The sequence below is a fragment of the Lathamus discolor genome, chromosome 5, assembly GCF_037157495.1.
Source record: "Lathamus discolor isolate bLatDis1 chromosome 5, bLatDis1.hap1, whole genome shotgun sequence".
In the NCBI taxonomy this organism is placed as follows: domain Eukaryota; kingdom Metazoa; phylum Chordata; class Aves; order Psittaciformes; family Psittacidae; genus Lathamus; species Lathamus discolor.
Window position 1 is genome coordinate 66,317,346 of NC_088888.1, and position 17,734 is coordinate 66,335,079.

The 17,734-nt window shown below is 43.2% G+C and overlaps 1 protein-coding gene across 2 annotated transcripts; it reads left to right on the forward strand.

Moving 5' to 3' along the window:
• Window positions 1-1,442: 1,442 nt before the first annotated feature.
• POPDC3 (popeye domain containing 3) lies at window positions 1,443-17,087 on the forward strand. Of its 2 annotated transcripts, XM_065681149.1 has the most exons (5): window positions 1,443-1,763; window positions 5,419-5,552; window positions 11,018-11,746; window positions 13,617-13,725; window positions 14,643-17,087. In XM_065681149.1, the coding sequence occupies exons 3-5, from the start codon at window positions 11,256-11,258 to the stop codon at window positions 15,012-15,014; spliced, it is 972 nt and encodes a 323-aa protein (XP_065537221.1). In that variant the 5' UTR covers window positions 1,443-1,763; window positions 5,419-5,552; window positions 11,018-11,255; the 3' UTR covers window positions 15,015-17,087. The 2 variants fall into 2 exon arrangements, with proteins under 2 accessions (XP_065537221.1, XP_065537220.1); XM_065681148.1 differs by lacking the exon at window positions 5,419-5,552.
• Window positions 17,088-17,734: the final 647 nt, after the last annotated feature.

Genomic DNA, 17,734 nt, shown 5'->3' on the forward strand with positions numbered 1-17,734 from the left:
TGTTTATTATGTATTTTCCCATCCCATCACTATCATCCCAATGAAGAGTAAATATAGTGGGTAAATTTATGCCTAATGCAACTGGGCATAAATCTGAATAAGTGCTTTCAACTCCACCCAAGTACAAAGAACAAAAATGAGGAAAAAAAAAGTAAATCAGCACTGCCTCAGGTTTGCCAGAAATCCCTCAAACCATACTGCTAAAATTGAAGTCATAAAATATCATGTGCAAAGCATGTCTGAAAGGTAAATATTTGGTTCTACACAGAAAAACCCTTTAAATGTTTAATTAATTATAAGAACCTTAACACATACTTGATTAGATTTATAAAAAGACTTTTTTCTCTCAATAATAATGATAATAATAAAGTACTGCAATCAGATAGTGATATTTTGGATAGATGTAACCCCGGGTAGCCCCGGGTTAAACTTCTCTGGCTCTTTGTTTTCTCAAGTTTTAGGAGAATTGGTTGCTTCAAAAATGTATGCATCTTCTTCCCTGGTAAATGCGGAGTTTAGGATCTTTGAGAATTAAAAAACCTCTTGAGGAAGCAACTTCACAAAAGTATTAAGGATTAAGGAAAGCCCTGATCCTTCTGTCCAGAGCACCACAGGTTGCTCTGTCCTGCTGCTTCCGGAGAAATGCACATCAGCGTGCTGCCTTGCATTGCCCTGCTGTGCAACGACCCTGTCCTTCAGCCTACCATGGGACCTCAGAGATGACCACCAGCAAGCACACTAGGTCCTCCCCACTTGCTATTTTAAAGAGATTACTGCTCATGCTCCAGTTATTGCGAAACAGCTTCTGTAGTAACAGGAGCTGCACATTTAATATGCCGTGTTTTTTTGTATATTAGCAACTTGTAAGTCTGTCCCCCTCAGTCAATAACTTCTCTCGGAGTCACAAAGCAATCATCAAACAAATGCGTGGCTCGTACGCTGAAAGCCGCCTGTGTTGACACAGTACCAGCACTTCTAACGATATTCTTGGTGAGGCATATGCTTGTACTGAAACGAAATAACTGAATTCCGTGTATCAATAGATGCATCAGTCACGTAATGAGGGCAACCCCGCAGGCATGTATCTCCCTCCGGAAGAACGTGCTGCTGAGGTGTGCGGGTGAAAGACCGGAAAAGTGTACGTTTACTTATTCCAAGCCGGTGGCTCCACACAACGTAACCCGAGCCAGCGGTACCAAACGAGACGCCCCTCCCGGCGTGTCCCAGGAGCGGCGGGGCTTGCGGGCGAGTGCCAGCCGGACACCTGGGCTGCGCCCACAGACGGTTCTGCGGTGCTCTAATTCAGCGGCGGCACCGGCGCGGACCCTGCCCTCCCGGAGGGGTCGCGGCAGCCACCGGCACCGCCTCCAACTCCCCCCGTCCCCGACGCCTCCGGCGCTCACCGGCAGCGCGGGGTGGCGGGGAGCGCGGCCGCCGCAGGAGGAGGGGCGCGGCGGGCCTGGCGGCAGCTCCCGCCGCTTCGCCTGCCCCAGGGTGGGCACGGCTCGGGTTACCTCAGCGGGGGTTGCCCCGCAGCCCCCCGGGGCCGGCGGGAGGCGCCTGCGCGCTGCGGCCGCTCGGTGCCGGCCCCGGAGCTGGCGCCGCCCGCAGCCTCCCGGCGGCTTCTGCCTATTTTAGTCACGGCGGCGGGTCGGGGGCCGCGGCGGGACGCGGAGCCGGGAGCGGCGAGGAGCGGAGCGGAGCAGCGGTTTCAGCCCGTCCCGTCCGGGCGGCCGCGAAACTTTTCCGAGGGCGCGGGGCAGGTAAGGGGCGCGGGCGAGATTGGGGCCGTGCCGAGCCGGGCCGGGGCGGGCTGAAGCCCCGGCGCTGCCCCAGCCTCCTCCCCCCCGCGGGCGCTGTCCAGTCAGGCAGCGCTCGGAGCGCCCTCCTGCTCCTCTCTGCCCGAGGGTAAGGGGGAGCCGGGGCCGCCTCCCACTCCGCTGCGCCTCGGGGACACCCGCTTCGGGCCTGGGCGGCGGTGGGGACAGACCCTCTGGGGGGATGTGGCTCTGAGGGTTGCGTGGCTGGGGGCAGCGCCGGGCGAGCCGGAGCACAGCCCACCGCGGAGGAGCGCGCCGCTCTCCGGTGCGCCCCGCCGGTGGTGACCGGAGCGCCCGAGTCCAGCCTTGGCTGGAAATTGGAGAGCGTCACCGTGTCCCCGTTATGAAGAAGTGGGGCTCGCTGCCCTCCTCTTCCCCTCCCGAGGGATCTGTCTGAAGCGGGACTGCGTTCCGTGTCCCGGGTTTAGGGTTCGTTTCTTAGGGAAGCGCGGTTTCTGTTGCCTCTTCTGGGGCAGCCGCTGCGGGCTCAGGGAGTACCGCTGCTTGCACCAAACCAACTCGGGATCCGGGGATTACTCCCACTCACTAGGGGTTTGCTTCATGAGCTGCCGTTACTTGATTCTTCTCTCGCCTCATCGGCAACTGGTAAGAGTAGATGAACCCTGAAATTAAGATCTGGTTTTGCATTTGCAGTTGTTTCTTTCTAAAGACAGAACAAATGATACAAAACACATCTCTTCCCCAAATGTTGGGTTTTTTTTTTTTCAAAACATTTTTTTCCAAACTATTCTATTTTACTACGTTTTTTTCAACTGTGTTGTAAAGCTTTGTATGCATTTAGACTGTCAGTCACTTTATGGGCAAACACTTTATATAGCTGATCTCTTGTAATACTGAATCATGGACCACCCAGTAGTATTATAAAGATGTTATTGATGAAATCTGGCTTCCAGAACTAGGGCTTCATGCCACTCTGTTGATTAATGAGAATATGATTGTATACATGCAAGTGAAAATGTCTTTACTGACCACAGCAAACCAAGAAATGGTTTCTACATCTGTGAACTGTTGCTCTTCAGGCTTTCCACAAAGTTCTGTCTGGTGCCAAATAATAAAGTAGCTTAAAATGTCAAGTTTTAAAGAAGTGCCTTGCCTGCAGAAGAACGAGTGTGCTGAAAGTCCTGTAGTGAGAATAGATATTGAAACAGAAAGAAATGTGATACAGGTAATTATGAAGGCAAAGTTTGTGGCAGGAGAAGCTTTTATGATGGAAGTTGGGAACAAAAAGTCAGAAAAGGGTTGTTAGCTGAAGATACGTTTAATCTTTTTATTAAGTTGGCAGGCTCTTCAAAGACGAGATTTTATTTTATCATATTGGTGTATCACTACCTTGAGAAAAAGAGCTCTGGTCAGTGTCTCCAGGGGATGATACAGTACGTGTAACTGGCCATGCCCCTGTTACCCAAATAGAAGTCAGATATGACTTTTCAGTGAGCAAGCCTTGGTTTGTGATTATACTAGGTGACAAAACCAAGAGTGTTCTGGCTCTCATAGAAACTAATGAAAGTGATGCTAAACCAGCACCACATGCATGCTTCTGCCTGGTTCTGCTTTATATGTAAAGCCGTATGACACTCATTCCACTAAAGCAGAGAGTATAAATGCACTTCTAACCCCAAGCCTTCACTAAAGATAAATAATTTCAGAACCTCAATTAGGGCATCTTCACTACCTTTCAGTGTGTTTCATTCTGGTTTAGAGCTCATGGGGTATGTAAGTGTGGCGGTGCTTGGCTCACCATGCTGTTTATCTGTTTGAACACATGGCTCATGACACTGCTTCTCCGTAATCCAGTTGTATGAGCAAAGGCAGTAAAATGAACCAAGCCTTTGTGTTTATTTCTTTCTTGGGAAATGAAGTTCACATCAGATGGTTGGTTTTGTTTCCCATCCAAAGGTACTGCTGCACTGTACAAAATAATTTAAGCTGAATTCTACAGAGTTCAGCTGTAGTTCATTAACACAGTTTTAAAGCACTTGTGAAATGTGTTGTAGCTGCTTTCTCTATTAGTAATTTAAAAGCTGAACTGTAGAAAAGCTTGAACTTGTGCTTCACTTTGCAGTTCCTATTATAAAATACAATGAAACAGACCCCCTGACTTATTATTTGGCCAATGCTGTCCAATATATGAGCCTTGCTCAAATTTACCCAAGTGCTGGCAATCCATAGTTAATTTTAAAAATGTCTGTTATTCCATATTCATTTTTCCTAGGAGCAAAAGACCTTAACAGAAAAAAAAAAAAGTAGGGAGGGGCTTATTCTTGCTTTGGCAGGAATACCACATGTACTTATGGTTCGTCAGTTCTAATTCAAATAGGAAGAAAATCTGTATTTTTTTTCCACATTAGATCCTGTCTAGATGGTTAAATTGATAGCATCTTCAATACTGGCTTTGCAACCACAGAGGATTGCACTGTATATTTTTCAGTGATAAATGAGGAATCGTTCAAGTACTGTAAGCTGTGTAGAGTAAGCTGGTCTTTAAATATTTAAAGACTAAATAATAGCAGCTTCACCGTATGCAGTGCTTCTAATGAACCTTAAACTACTCTGTATTGCTGTAGGTTTTCTTTCCCTTTTGATGCCATCCTCCTCCCTCCTCCCCAACTTTTTTTCAACCGAAAAAGATTAGTAGGAATTTGAGCAAATTGCAAGTAGAATCAGGTCCTCCCCAGCTGCAGCCAAACAAGCTCCATGACTTGAAACTCCCATGAAAAGGCACCCATTAAAGCTTTCTACTCTGCAGAAAGCAGTTCTGGCCCAGCCTGGTGAGGACAGCCAGTCTCTAGCCTCTGCTGTTGGTGGATCATTTGCATGGGCCATTGACCTCAATGTAGAGACAGTGTTGGGATGTCTCCAGGGTTAGGCAGCAGCTGACTGGAGGGGGTTCTTGGTTGAACAACTTCAGTGTGGGAGCCTAAATTTTGCCTGGGCAGAGCAGGGTTTTGTCCCTGAAAAGTCCTGCTTGGCTGGTGGTTGTTTCTCAGAGATGCCCTGAAGGTGGTGAAGCACCACTAATGGGTGAATATGCTCCTGCTGCTTATTTTATAGCACTGAGCATTCCCAGAAGGATCGCTCTGGGAGAAGGCATCGCCTCACAGGGATGCTACAGGGACAGGGGATCTGATTTGGCAGTTGCAGTCTGTGCAGCCCAGGGGGTACTGGAAGGACTGGGAAGGCTGCATTTTGACTGCTTTTCCTAAGGCCTGAGATGCTTTACCTTTCAACTGACAGTGTACTCAGAGCAGTCATCCAGGCGGTGACATAGCAATGAGACATCAGTGAGACACATCGTGCCTTCCTCTGCCCAAGAGAGTGCAAATCCATCTTCCCTTCTCCCATGAGGGTGTCCAGAGTGACTCATTTTTACTTCTGTGGGTGGGTCACTTGCTGCCCTTTTTGTTGAAGCTGCAATGTGCAGAAACGAGACGGAGAGGGAGAGCTGCGCCACAGTTGCTCTGCACTCTGTGATGGGGACAGTCATCCAGGGAGTGGGATTCTGAGGCTTGGCTGCTGGGGTCACATACACGTTTCATGTTAAAGCAATCATTGATAAAACATCTCTTTCTTTGAAAAGTCTTGACAGAAATGGATGCTGGCTCCACACAGATGAAGGCTCCTTCTGGAAGTGCTGTATGAGGAATAATTTCAGAGATATATCTGTCTTCAGTGTTTTCTGTTGCCCGAAGTAGCTGATTAGCTGTATCTGAGGTAGGCTTCTAGACATGGCTGGGAAGACCAGCTTTCTATCTACCACTTTCTAGCTGTATACACACTTTTCAGATTAAGGAATTTAAGACAAAAATCCAGAAGATATCATTGTGATCATCTAATCTGACTTCCTGTAGAACAAAAACAGAACTGCAGTAAATCAATCAATCAATCTTTTAATAATAGCATACCTAGATTTGGTTTAGGTACCAGGCTTCCGTAATTCCCAGCAAAGGGAATCTTTAAAGCTATCCCATTAATAAATTACCTTTGCTATATAGGTTTGTGTCTCCTTGTAATCTAAATGCATCTAGTTTTATAGTAACTGATTATCTTGATACCTTTGTCTTTTGGATTGGATAGTCCTCTTCCTCATCCTCCTTAAATCTTCTTTAATAGATATTATAGACCGTGATGAAGCTACTGTAGCCTTCTCCATATTGCGCAGGCTGCATTTTCACAGAAAAACAGTGTATTTTCCAGTATTATAATTACTGCTTTCTCTAGAATATAGTCTCAAGAAGTTTAAGGTGAGCTAGCTTGTGTTGTCAGTTACTGTCCTAATTGCTGCATGCAGGTTTTAAGCCTGGGGTGGGCCCAAGGACAGTTTATCACTGAAAATATATTGTTTGTCTGTCCATACTTGCCTATAGGCACATAGCCATTACTCTCTGTAGGCACATATCTCTTCTGTGCATTGAGTTGGACACTGCATTGCAATAAAGTGTTTGGTTACCTCTGTCCCTTTGTGTATCTAGCCCCAGGTGAACAACTGCAGAAGGAAAGTAGCTTCAGGAAAGTGTGCTACATAACTGAGAGAAATAGTTGTCAGCAGGGGGCCAGAGAGAGGATTTCAGGGAGGTAGGGCAACCGAAGGGGGTATGTTAATCAATGTATGCATTTACATTGCATGTTAGAGGAAGTACTTGCTAAAATTAAGGAGCAGCTTCTTTTTATGCATCAAGATGATGGCCAGACCAGATGTAACTTGCCAGCCTAGGTAGGGTGTTCAGAGCTTGTCCCTCTGGAAGCGGGGAGTGTCGATGCTGGGGAGGGCCCCCCTTGGCTGGAGGGACCAGCTGGTTCTAAGCAGAGTTGCTGAAGCAGCTTTACTGACTCCTAAGCCAGCCTGTGGCCACAAGGTCATGTACAGACATCTACACATCTACAGTGGCTAAAACCAGTGAGACAAATCCTGCGAAGTCCAGCATAATCTCATTTTGTATATGAAATGTACACGTATGCTGTAAAGGAAAATCCTTTTTTGCTTCCAAACCCGTAGCAAAATCTTCATCTGGGCTGGTTACAGGATCAGCTATATTTACAGCTCTTTGGCCTCTCAACATGTACAGTGTGAAGGTGCTGAGCGCTTTCAGCTGAATACCTGGGATAAGACTAAGGAATGGAGTATTTGAACTCTGAATAGCTTAACTTTTGACTTAATTAAACATACCAAAGAAGGAACTGCTGGTGGCCTAAGGGCTTTTAGGGTTTATTTTTTGCAAAAATTTAGTGTGATCCAGACACAGTAACCTAACACTCAAAGATTCTCAGAGTTGAATTTGAGTAATCCATGACAAAATTGGGCTCAAGTACCCAGATCTCAAGCAAATTAAAAATGTAGGTAAGTGGTAATTATTTGTGCGAATACTACAGTGTATGGGGAAAATGCCCATTTGGGAGCAGGAGGTTGTGCTATGCATTTAAAATTACAATATAAATTCATTGTTTTGACTGTTTTAGTATACTCCTTATATGAAGTTTTAAGTTGCTGGCAGGTATTTATTTTGGAGAGTGTAAGTTAAATAATCCATTTAGTGCTTTGAAGTCCCAGCTTGCCTTAAAGAAATCCATTTCCTTAAAACAAACAGCAGCATTGCTGAAAGGACCAAGCTGTCGTCAGAAGGGGTTAAAATCAACAAGTTTGCTGGAGCTTCAAAGTCGTAAATGGAGTAATATTGCTTACATCTCTAGTCTGGGCTGACTTTTTCCAGCACTTGATCTCCTTCTGCTGGAGAGGGTAGGGTATGTGGTGGGCAAAACACTCAGAAGCATCTCAGTAATTCAGCCTGTGTTGGCAGGGCATGTCTCCTTCCTGAGCTGGGAGATCTCTGGTAGCCTACAAATGTCCATCTGTTATTCTTAATATGCCACAGAGCAGAGGCTGTGCTTCTGCATGCTGCTCCTGCTTCTCCATAGGCAGGGAGCAGAGTAAAACATACTCAGCATTTACATGGGGAAGATACAGCTTTTCAGGCTTATAATCAAAGATAACTGCTTTAAATCTGGTTTTCTGCTGAAGCTTGCCTCATCACCACCATCAGATGAACCTGTAGCAGTAACTGTTCACCACAGCCAGGACAACTGAAGCAGGATGTCAAACAAGACCACATCAGTTGGCACGTTCTCTGTTCTGGTAGCTAAGGACACTGAAGCATCTCAATGAACGAATGGTCCTCCTTTTGGGTGCTTACAAACTTGGTAATGCTGTGCTAAGGTGGGCATTTTGTAGACTGGTCCTCGCCGTAGGACAGCTCACAGTTGGAAACACCTATTTGGTTTTTTTTGTTTGGGGATTCTTCTCCCCTTACCCCTGCTTTCAGTTGATGAATGTTTTAATTAGAGTTAGCTGAGACTGTTCTGAAGCCCTTAGTAGTTTAAATTTTGGACTTGTAGGAACTGTAAGGAAAAATGTGAAAGACCTTATGTAGCACTAAGTGCCAACAGAATTAGAAATGTTATTATACTTAGGCTTATACATACTGTGGTCTTTGCTCTAATATTTCATCAAAAAACCCAAACCAAACTACAAACAGTTTTTTGGCTCCCAAATCTTAGAATAATTTATAGATTAAAAAGAGGTGAATTCTCTCTTTCTGCCTGTAATTCACTGGCAGCAAGCATGCCTGCTCTTCCCTGTAGCCCTGAGAAACCAGCTCCATTTAGAAACAGGCTTCATCATTATTTCCAGAGGGTTTTTTCAGCCTGCACACCTTATGTAGCTCAGGAGAGTGTCTTGTTGGAGAGGCTGTATTCTGTGCTGGCACCAGCCTCCCTCCTTTGCCCTTCCATCTGCTCAGATGGAGGGAGGCCATCTCCAGTCTGGGTGATGCTGTAGCACAAGTAGAAGTTCTCAATGTGCAGATATTAGTAGGAATTTTGCATACAATGGCTTTGGAAGGCAGGTTCAGTTCCAAAATAAACAATTACAAATACAGGACAGTTTTTCCAAGCCTTTGGTTTTATGTACTATGGCTCTCTATCTGTGTCCTAGTCATATGCTGTTCTTTTCAAATTATTTTGACCCATTTTGTCATGAATAGATGTTTTACTGCAATGCTGTGAGCTGTAGTGTGGGCAGACTACAAATGCTATAAGTGAATCGGAAATTGAACATATATTCTGTGAAATCATTGCAGCGTCATATCACGTTATTGCAGTGTGTGACTTTACGTGACAAAAAGACATTGGTAATGCAAAGTAGATTACAGTAGAGTCATGGTTGTTTTGTTTGTGGCATGCATACAGCTTCCCATGTAGCTTCTCAGTTGTGTTTCCATTCAAAACACAGAATTTTTTGTAGAAATTAAGGTCTTCATGAAAACTGTTAAGACAAAAACCTTGGCAATAGAGTAGAAGTGTTAACAATAGTACAAAGTCAGTCTTATAAATGATTCTATTTAAAATAAACAATCCAGCAAAAGACCTATGCCACTGATGTTTGACCGTGCAGTGGAAATGCTGACTGGATTCGGAGCACAAGGTCTGGGAACTGCATGTTTGGTTTATTGTTTTCTAGTTCAGAAATCTTAGCCCTTAATCACCAAAGTACCACCTAAAATTCCTCATGCTTTTACCATTCCAAGGTAACTTCTTTGTAGCTGGTTCAGTTCTCATCTCCCATTCTCCAAATGGGGCGAATCCCGTACCAGAGAAGAGTAGTTAGGTAAAGAGACAAACGAAAATGCTTATAATTACAAAATATTTCATCCTTGTAATGGCCACTCTTCCGCTGCAGTAAGATGTCAAGTCTTTTCATTTGAAGAGGTTCTGTGCTCTTCAAATGTGATGTTTCTGTGGATCAGTGACTTCCTTATCACCACTCCCAGAGAGGAAGAGCTCTCTTCCTAACTTTACTTCTGAACTTTGCTGCTCATTTGTTTAGGATTTTATGTCTCCATTTAGCATTAGTGGGTTTGAATCATAGAGTTAATGTTGGGGCTGGAGGAAACTTAAAAGAAGTAAAGCTGTAGTATCTAGGAAATGTGATGTGACTTTGCACTATTAATTTCTTAGAGCTATCTCTGTAAAAAAAAAAAAAAAAAAAAAAAGAAACCACCACTGAAAGCCTTGCTGAATGTGCACCAGGATTTTAAAGTATTGACTGCTGTGGCCTTTGTTGGGGAAAAAAAAAAATCAAAAATTTGCCTTTGATACTCTGGACAATCTAATAATTTAGATGGCAAGGTGTTTTTTAGCTTCTCTGATGTTTTACCAGGAAAAGGGTCAGGCAGTTAAAGACTTTGATGGGTTTCAACAGTGATTACACCACTGACAAATTCTGGCTTTGCAGTTTCAACCATGTCTAATCTCACATTGAAGCATGTATTTTTACTTTAAAAGACAAACTGAGAAAGCTGGGTTTGATTATTTATTTTTTTAATGTATTTATTTTGGTTTGTTGTTTTTTTTTTTCTCATGCTTTTTGGTTGTGAATTTTACTTTTTATTTAACTCTTAGAAGCATGTTATATGGAAACAAATAGGATGCTTAACTTTACAGTGTTGGAACAGTAAAATTGTGTGGTCCATGGCATGAAGTTATACGAGGTAGAATATTACAAAATTGCTTTGTAAATGTCCTTTGAGTAGTATTTTGCAGGACTACTTACTTCATGTTCTAATAACATAGGCATACATGACAGCTTTTTGCCTGTCATTCTTGTAATAGAAAAGACCATCCCCAGTGATACTTGGGTTTCCCTTATTGTGGTGTTTGATGACGCAGTTTGCTGTCTCCAGGGACAGAGAACAGCCTTGCTCAACTCATTAATGAGAGTGGTTTGACTGAAATCCAGAGTGAGATGAAGGAGGTGGACAAGGAACAAGAGTTCACTGTCACTTCATGTCCAAGAGCTTAAATGATACTCGCAGGCAGCAGGTTCAGGATGAACAAATGCAACTACCTTCTCAGCAGTTAGGCAGTGGAAAGGTTTGTCACAGGATGTTGTGGATATGATGTACAGCTTTTCAGCAGTGGTTCTACTGTTGCTACAGGGTTCATGGATACAGAAGCATGATCTTCAATTGAAAGAACATTAAGGTTTGATCCTGGAATCACAGGGCCACAAAGGGGGAATCGGAAGAATGTAACGCAGTCTGTGGTTTTAGGCAATAAAAGCTTTGATAGAGTTTAATTGATGAAAATAATTTTATAAGTAATTCCTCTTTTCTTCACTTGTCCAGATCAGATGATGCTACGGGTGACATGGCTAAAGTCAAAACAATGCGTGAACTGATGAGAAACAGCATTAGCTTCTTTGTTGCCGGAAATCCTAAGTGCAACTTTACTACCAAAAGAGACCCTGATGTTTTGTGATCATTGAGCCGAGTTTGCAAGAATGGAAGAGCAAAGGACCCCACTAGCTGCGTCTCATAAATAAAAATTTCCAAGATTCAGCTGAATCGAAAAAATATTTCAGCCATGGGAGAAAATGCAAGTTTTTGGGAAAGTCTGATATATGCACATCCTACGTGTACCACCTGGAAGCGAGAGGCAGAGGGATCTATCTACCACCTAGCCAGTATTCTCTTTGTTGTGGGCTTCATGGGTGGAAGTGGATTCTTTGGGCTTCTCTATGTCTTCAGCTTACTTGGATTAGGGTTTCTCTGCTCTTCTGTTTGGGCTTGGCTGGATGTCTGTGCTGCTGATATATTCTCCTGGAATTTTATACTGTTTGCTATATGCTTCGTCCAGTTCATTTATGTTACCTACCAAGTTCGGAGTGTTTCCTTTGACAGAGAATTCCAGGAACTCTATAGCTCTCTCTTCCAGCCTCTGGGAATTTCCTTGACTGTCTACAGGAAGATCGTCTTGTGCTGTGATGCAGAAGTGGTTACCCTGGAGAAGGAACACTGTTACGCCATGCAGGGCAAAACACCTATTGATAAACTGTCCTTGCTTGTGTCAGGCAGGTTTGTATTGGTTTGTTTGGGCTTCCTGCAAACATCTTTATTTTTCCCTAATTCTTAAAAATGAAAGAAGAAAAAAAAAAAAAAGAAGAGCCTGGTTTGTGTATTGTTTGTTCATTTTCCAGTACAATAGATGAAGTATTAATGTAAGTAATATAAATATTAATATGCTAAATACACTCATCTGTTACAGTTCTAGAGTAAAACCACTAAGCACAAAATCTGTAATAACATAAAGGAAAGGATTTAAAGTCTTTTCTTTCCAGACCATTGTATCATAGTACTTAACAGATTAGGCAGATAAAGGGAACAAATACGTGCTTTAGTCTCTGGACTATGGTTTGCTATCTATCTACTACCTAGCTAATGAATACATCTTTCTGAAACAGGAGTAAAAGGTAGTTATGAAACCAAATATACTGAGGTAAACTGTATTTGATAGAGATCTTGACTTTGATACAGATTGTATTTGGTTGCTTTATGGGTAGTGGGAGTAGTAAGGGAGAGCAGAAAGTCTAAAAGCACCTTTCCATTACAAAGGAATGTATTTGAGCCCTATCAAGACTTGTAGAACTGAGTCTACAGTTACTGCATACTGTGGCCCTTAGTTAGACCTTGAGGCAATAAATACACCTGCTTTTGCTCCCTGCAGACTGGAGACCCTTCTGGCAGCCTTGCTGATGCTTTCCCTTCACTAGCTTATGCTTTCCTGAAGGGCAGTGCTAGCTTTCATACTGTATACAAAGTGCTATACCAAGTATTTACAGTACTGGATCACTACAAGAGCAGGTGGGATACCTGGAGATGATGGCCATCCTTTGTCTTTGATGGGACATTTGGTGGGTGCATTTTGACAGCCCGCTGCATGGATAGATGGATTTTGTAGACAGATTGCAACTCATCTGATTCAGGACTACATGCAATGAACAATGTGGATTTTAGGTAGTTGTCCTTGGTGATAACCTCTTTCAGAGCATTCTTGGGAGCTGGCTGGAAAGTACCATGAGGTCGTTGCTTTTAGTCATAGTCATACTGAAGGAGGGGTGTCCATCCTTCTGCAAGCCCAACCAGTTAGTAATCATGCAGGGAGTTTCTGCCGCCCTCCTTTGTGCAATATAGGGCTGCTGCTTCTGATATTGTAACAAGCATTAACTTCTGTGACAACCAGATGCAAAACCAGTATTCCTACAGCTTGCTTTTTTTTTCTTTTAGCTTGTGAGGTTCAACATATTTTTCCTGCTTGTGTGCCTTCAAACTTCAGTATGATTTTAAAAGTAGAAAGTAAATTCTGCTTTGGCATCTGCAGAAGGCCACAGCATTCTGAGAGATCCTGTACATCCATGCTGTTCTCCTGACTCGAGACAGTCCTGTAGTCATGTAATTCCTGTAAAACATTGAGAGCACCATACCTAACACTACAGGGAACTCTTGCTTCCCACTCTCTGCTTTTGCCACTTTGTTCCCTCTAAAACACCTATTTACCAAACCTAGAAGCATATCCCATGGCTTGCACGTAAAGGAGGCGCATGGTGTTGTATGCGTTGGTCTTTCACCTCTCCAGTGCATGCTGGCCTTTTCCTGACAAAGCTTGCACATCACTGCACAGACCTGCCCTAGAGGGAATAACGATATGACTTGAATAAGGCCTGGAAAGGTTTCCATCTCAGTTGCACAATTGTCTTATATTCTCTTTCAACTGGCCTGATCAAGTTGGATTAAAAAATATAATTAGGATACTGTTGTCCAGTGATTGCTTTTTCATGCTCTCAAAGCTATATTTAAACTCCTCGCATAGTAGAAATAACACACTCTTGTTGCAGTCATTGCTGCTGTACAGGTAGTACTAACAAATTAACACATCTTATCTTGGTAGGATCAGAGTGACAGTTGATGGGGAGTTTCTGCATTATATTTTTCCTCTTCAATTTCTGGATTCTCCTGAATGGGATTCACTGAGGCCCACAGAAGAGGGAATTTTCCAGGTAAAAGTGGAGGGTTGTTGGGTTTTTTAATACTACGGAAAACTGCTCAAGTACCAATTGGTTTGGAAATAAGTTCACTTAGCTGGGGGTTTCATTTGTGAAATTATACAAACAAGTGGCATTACATTAATCTGGGGCGGGAGATCCTCACCTTACCTGCTGGACTGGTTGTGCTGTTTTCTTCGCCTTTCTGTTTCCATCTTTTGTTACAAAAAATTGTCTTTTCCTTAAAGCTAATATGGGAGGTAGGCACTATTTGCATTCTTTGGCTGTGCTAAAATCCAGCCCTGGGAAACCAGGTTTGCAGGAGGTGGGTGCAAGTTGGTGCTGAAAAGGCTTCCCTATGAAAGGTGAACCTGAGAGTGTGGGCTGGGAGAGGCATAGCTGTGATACAGCTTGGCATGGGGGTACAGCCTGGGACTCAGTGTCCATCCAGGCTGCCTCTCTGATCCATGAGCCTTCCCAGTGCTGCCACTTTACTGATACATGAGCTCCTGCCTGTGTGGGATCTGATGTCTCATGTCATGAGGGCAAATGGCATTTATTGAGAGCTTTCTTTAGACCTGCATTTGCAGCTGGGGCTGTCAAGATCGAAGCAGGGAATGCTCAGCCAAGGCTGGGGTTTCCTGGCTGGGGCTGCAATTCAGGGTGGGCATAGGCATACTGTCACTGAGACCGACAAGGTGCAATCATTTGGTCCATTTCCAATGGCCCTTCTCACTTGTCCTTTGCATACAGTAGACCTTACAGAGCTCTCTGGCTGGATTAAATGGCTTTAATTACAGTAGGTGCAAAGACACAAAGTGTATGCAGTGTACGGGCACAGCCTGCTGAGAGAAGGGTGCTGTCTGAGCAGGGGCAGCAGTGGCAATGTCACTGCCTTCCCTCTTAGCTAATTTTAATTTCCTTTCCTATAGGTAACTCTTACAGCAGAGACAGATTGTCGGTACGTGGCCTGGAGGAGAAAGAAGCTGTATCTGCTGTTTGCTAAGCACCGTTTCATCTCCCGCCTGTTCTCAATTTTAATTGGGAGAGACATTGCTGAAAAACTCTATGCCTTGAATGACAGAGTGCACATGGGGAAAGGCTTTAGGTATGACATTCGGTTACCGAACTTCTACCATGTTGCACTGCCAGAGACCCCTACGCTGCAGCCCTCCTATCACCTACAGAGAAGGTCCCCCCGGCGCAAGCCCATGGGGGTTACAAACTGCAGCCCCTTCAGCCCACGGTCCAAGGAAGGAAAACTCTGCAGCAGCCATTCCCCAGAGCAAAGAAGGGAAATGTGAAGTATGAAGCGGAAGGGCAGAAAGACGAAGCAGAATGAGACCCAGTCATGCCAAATTTGACTGACAAGTGCCATTTACTTTCATTGGAGTAGCTTGAATTCTTCCTCTCTCTAGAGCCAGCGGGTTGGCCGCTGTGTTTTGACTGTTTGTGCAATGTGTTTAGTTTCTGTTGATTCTTTTGCTGATGTCCGTCCCTGTACTTTTAGAAGAAAACAAATCATAACAGGCTGAAGTTTTACTGTAACTGTGGTGGCCTCTGTGTTGTGGTTTGGTTTTTTTCTTTAAAAAAACCCCAAAACACAAACCCATGGTATTTGTTATTACACTTTCTCGAAGTCATTTGCCATAATGAAGTATAGCCAGTCAATGAAATCGAGTTGTCTTCAAACTGTAGCAACTTGCTTGTAGGATTCATACATATGCCATGTGAACATTGTCTCAATTAACATGAAGAATATTGCCAAAAAAGATTTAAGAAACCCATTGTATTTGTTTCCTTTCTTTAAAGAAAGAAAAGGTTTTGAAGTGCACAGCACGATTCTTAAAACAACAACCAAATAGAAAACAAAACAAAAAGCCCCCCAACAAATTTTTTCTCATGAGCAATTGGTTTCTCCCTGGCTGTCCTAATGATGTAATGTGTGAAAACAAAGATAAATGTAATTGCTGGCATTACAAAGGTAAAGCAGTTGTGTCTGCTGCAAATGTAGTTTACAGAAATGATTGTGTAGTGTTTCTGATAGAATGTGATGCTATAGGACCTAGGCTTCCACAGTGTCAGTGCCATTCGTGACATATACAATAAATACTGCTAATCAATGAACTGCCAAACCATTGGAGTTTGTTTTACAATATTCTTTTTAGCTAGGTTTGTCAGAAACAGCTACAGCAATAAATACGATTTTTAACCAAAACATTCTCACTTAGCTTCCAGAGTCACTTTTCTGTGCCTGTAAAATTCCTGATTTAACAGTTGGTTTTTTTTTCTCCCTAATTCTGTGGTGATTTAATGGCGTAAGTGAGCACCAGCTCATGGTTTGGTAGGAGGGTGTTGCTTTTGACCCTTGAGGTCACTGTGCCTTTGGGGAGAAGTGTCTGAATGTCTTTGCTAACTCACCTTCCTCCTGCTATGCCTGGTGCCTGCCAGTAATAAAAAAATAAGAAGCATTATTATTTTATGAGCCTGTATTGCTGCTTGATACATCTGGAGGTAGATGACATTTTTAATATTTTAAAACTGCTGGACTGTGATAGGGCAATCATTGTGTGTGTATCTGCGGGTATATGGATGAGTTTAGATCTTAGGGATTGTTGATGGAGGACTTAAAATAATGATGCAACCTCATGCTTGAAAGACAATCATGCAGGATGTATAAGAAAGCTATTGGAAGTTATATGAAACACCACCTGTTTGAAGGACCTTCAGTATGGAGCAGATAACATTGTACAATTTTTGCTTTTAGTTTTATGCCCCTTTCTCAGAGAGGAAAATCTGCCAAACATAAATACCATAGCATGCAATGTGATAATCCCCAAATCCTTCTAACAGCCATTCCACGTGATGTTTTCTGTATGTATAATTTAATGTGTGAAGCCCCTCACTCACAAAGTTACTTGGTCTTGGTCAAAAAGGAACTGAAAAACTGCAGAGAGTTCATTGACTGCTATTAAAGACTGGCCCAGAAAATACTGTGGTACAAAGTGCAAGAGGCTGGCATGTGCCTTCTTCCTACGCTTTTGACAGTTAAGGGGCAAGACAGCAGGCTACCTGACCCCTTGATATGCCTCAAACAGGTATTTTCATGTAACTTCAGTGCTGTGATTAGTATTATGTCCTGCTTGTCAGCAGTGCTCAGTGCTGAGGTGGGTATGAAGTGTGTCATCTCTTATGGATGCTGGCCCTTATGTTGCACCTTGGATCCCCACTCTGCTTCACCCGGTTGAGCTCCTCTGAAAACCATATGCCTGGTTTTTAATAGGTGATTTAAAAACAGACCCCATCTCTCATTCTGATAACAAGAATTTAAAAATCTCTCATGCTATAACTTGCTGGACCTATATGAATAGTATACTTAATGTTTTATGTGTTAGCAATCTCCAAACATAAGAAGATTATAGTCTAGAAACATAAAAGAGATGTTATTCTAGATTTAGGTGAAATATAAATAATTGATCAGTGTTCTCCTTGGGTTTCTTGAATTTATGGGCTTGATCCATGTATTAAAAAAAAACCCTGCCTAACTTGAATAGGGTCAGCATTTAATAAACTAGTATGATCATCTTCACCTTCAAAATAAGACCAAGGAGTCTTGCCTACCCAATTTTTGTATCAAGCTTATTTATTCTATTTCAACTACTGCATACTGCTTAGAAAGATAGCTGCTCTGGAGTGATGGGTGCTTCATTACATACTTCGGTAATCTTTTCCTTGTTTGTGACTGGTGTGTGGCTTGGTTTCAGCCTGGTTTCCAACCATAGTTCCCTGTGATGCTTTTCTCCGATGGAGTCAGTTACCATCAGAAATCTCTACTAGGACGTGTCTAAGCCAGTATCTGCACATACTCTTGTTCAGCTTTTGCTACTGTGGCTTTTGGGCTTTTAGTTGCTTTTAAAAACTTGTCTCCAGCTTTCCAGCATCTGTTTGAGCCATGACTGGCAGAACATTTCACCTGTAGAATTCAGGGCATAGATATCTACAATTGTATAAGTACATACAATAG

Excerpts from the sequence above, each read along its gene's own strand:
- POPDC3 (XM_065681149.1), top strand. The coding sequence starts at position 11,256 with ATGGGAGAAAATGCAAGTTTTTGGGAAAGTCTGATATATGCACATCCT. Across the intron at positions 11,747-13,616 it reads TCCTTGCTTGTGTCAGGCAG|GATCAGAGTGACAGTTGATG; the intron begins GTTTGTATTGGT and ends TTATCTTGGTAG. Across the intron at positions 13,726-14,642 it reads CAGAAGAGGGAATTTTCCAG|GTAACTCTTACAGCAGAGAC; the intron begins GTAAAAGTGGAG and ends CCTTTCCTATAG.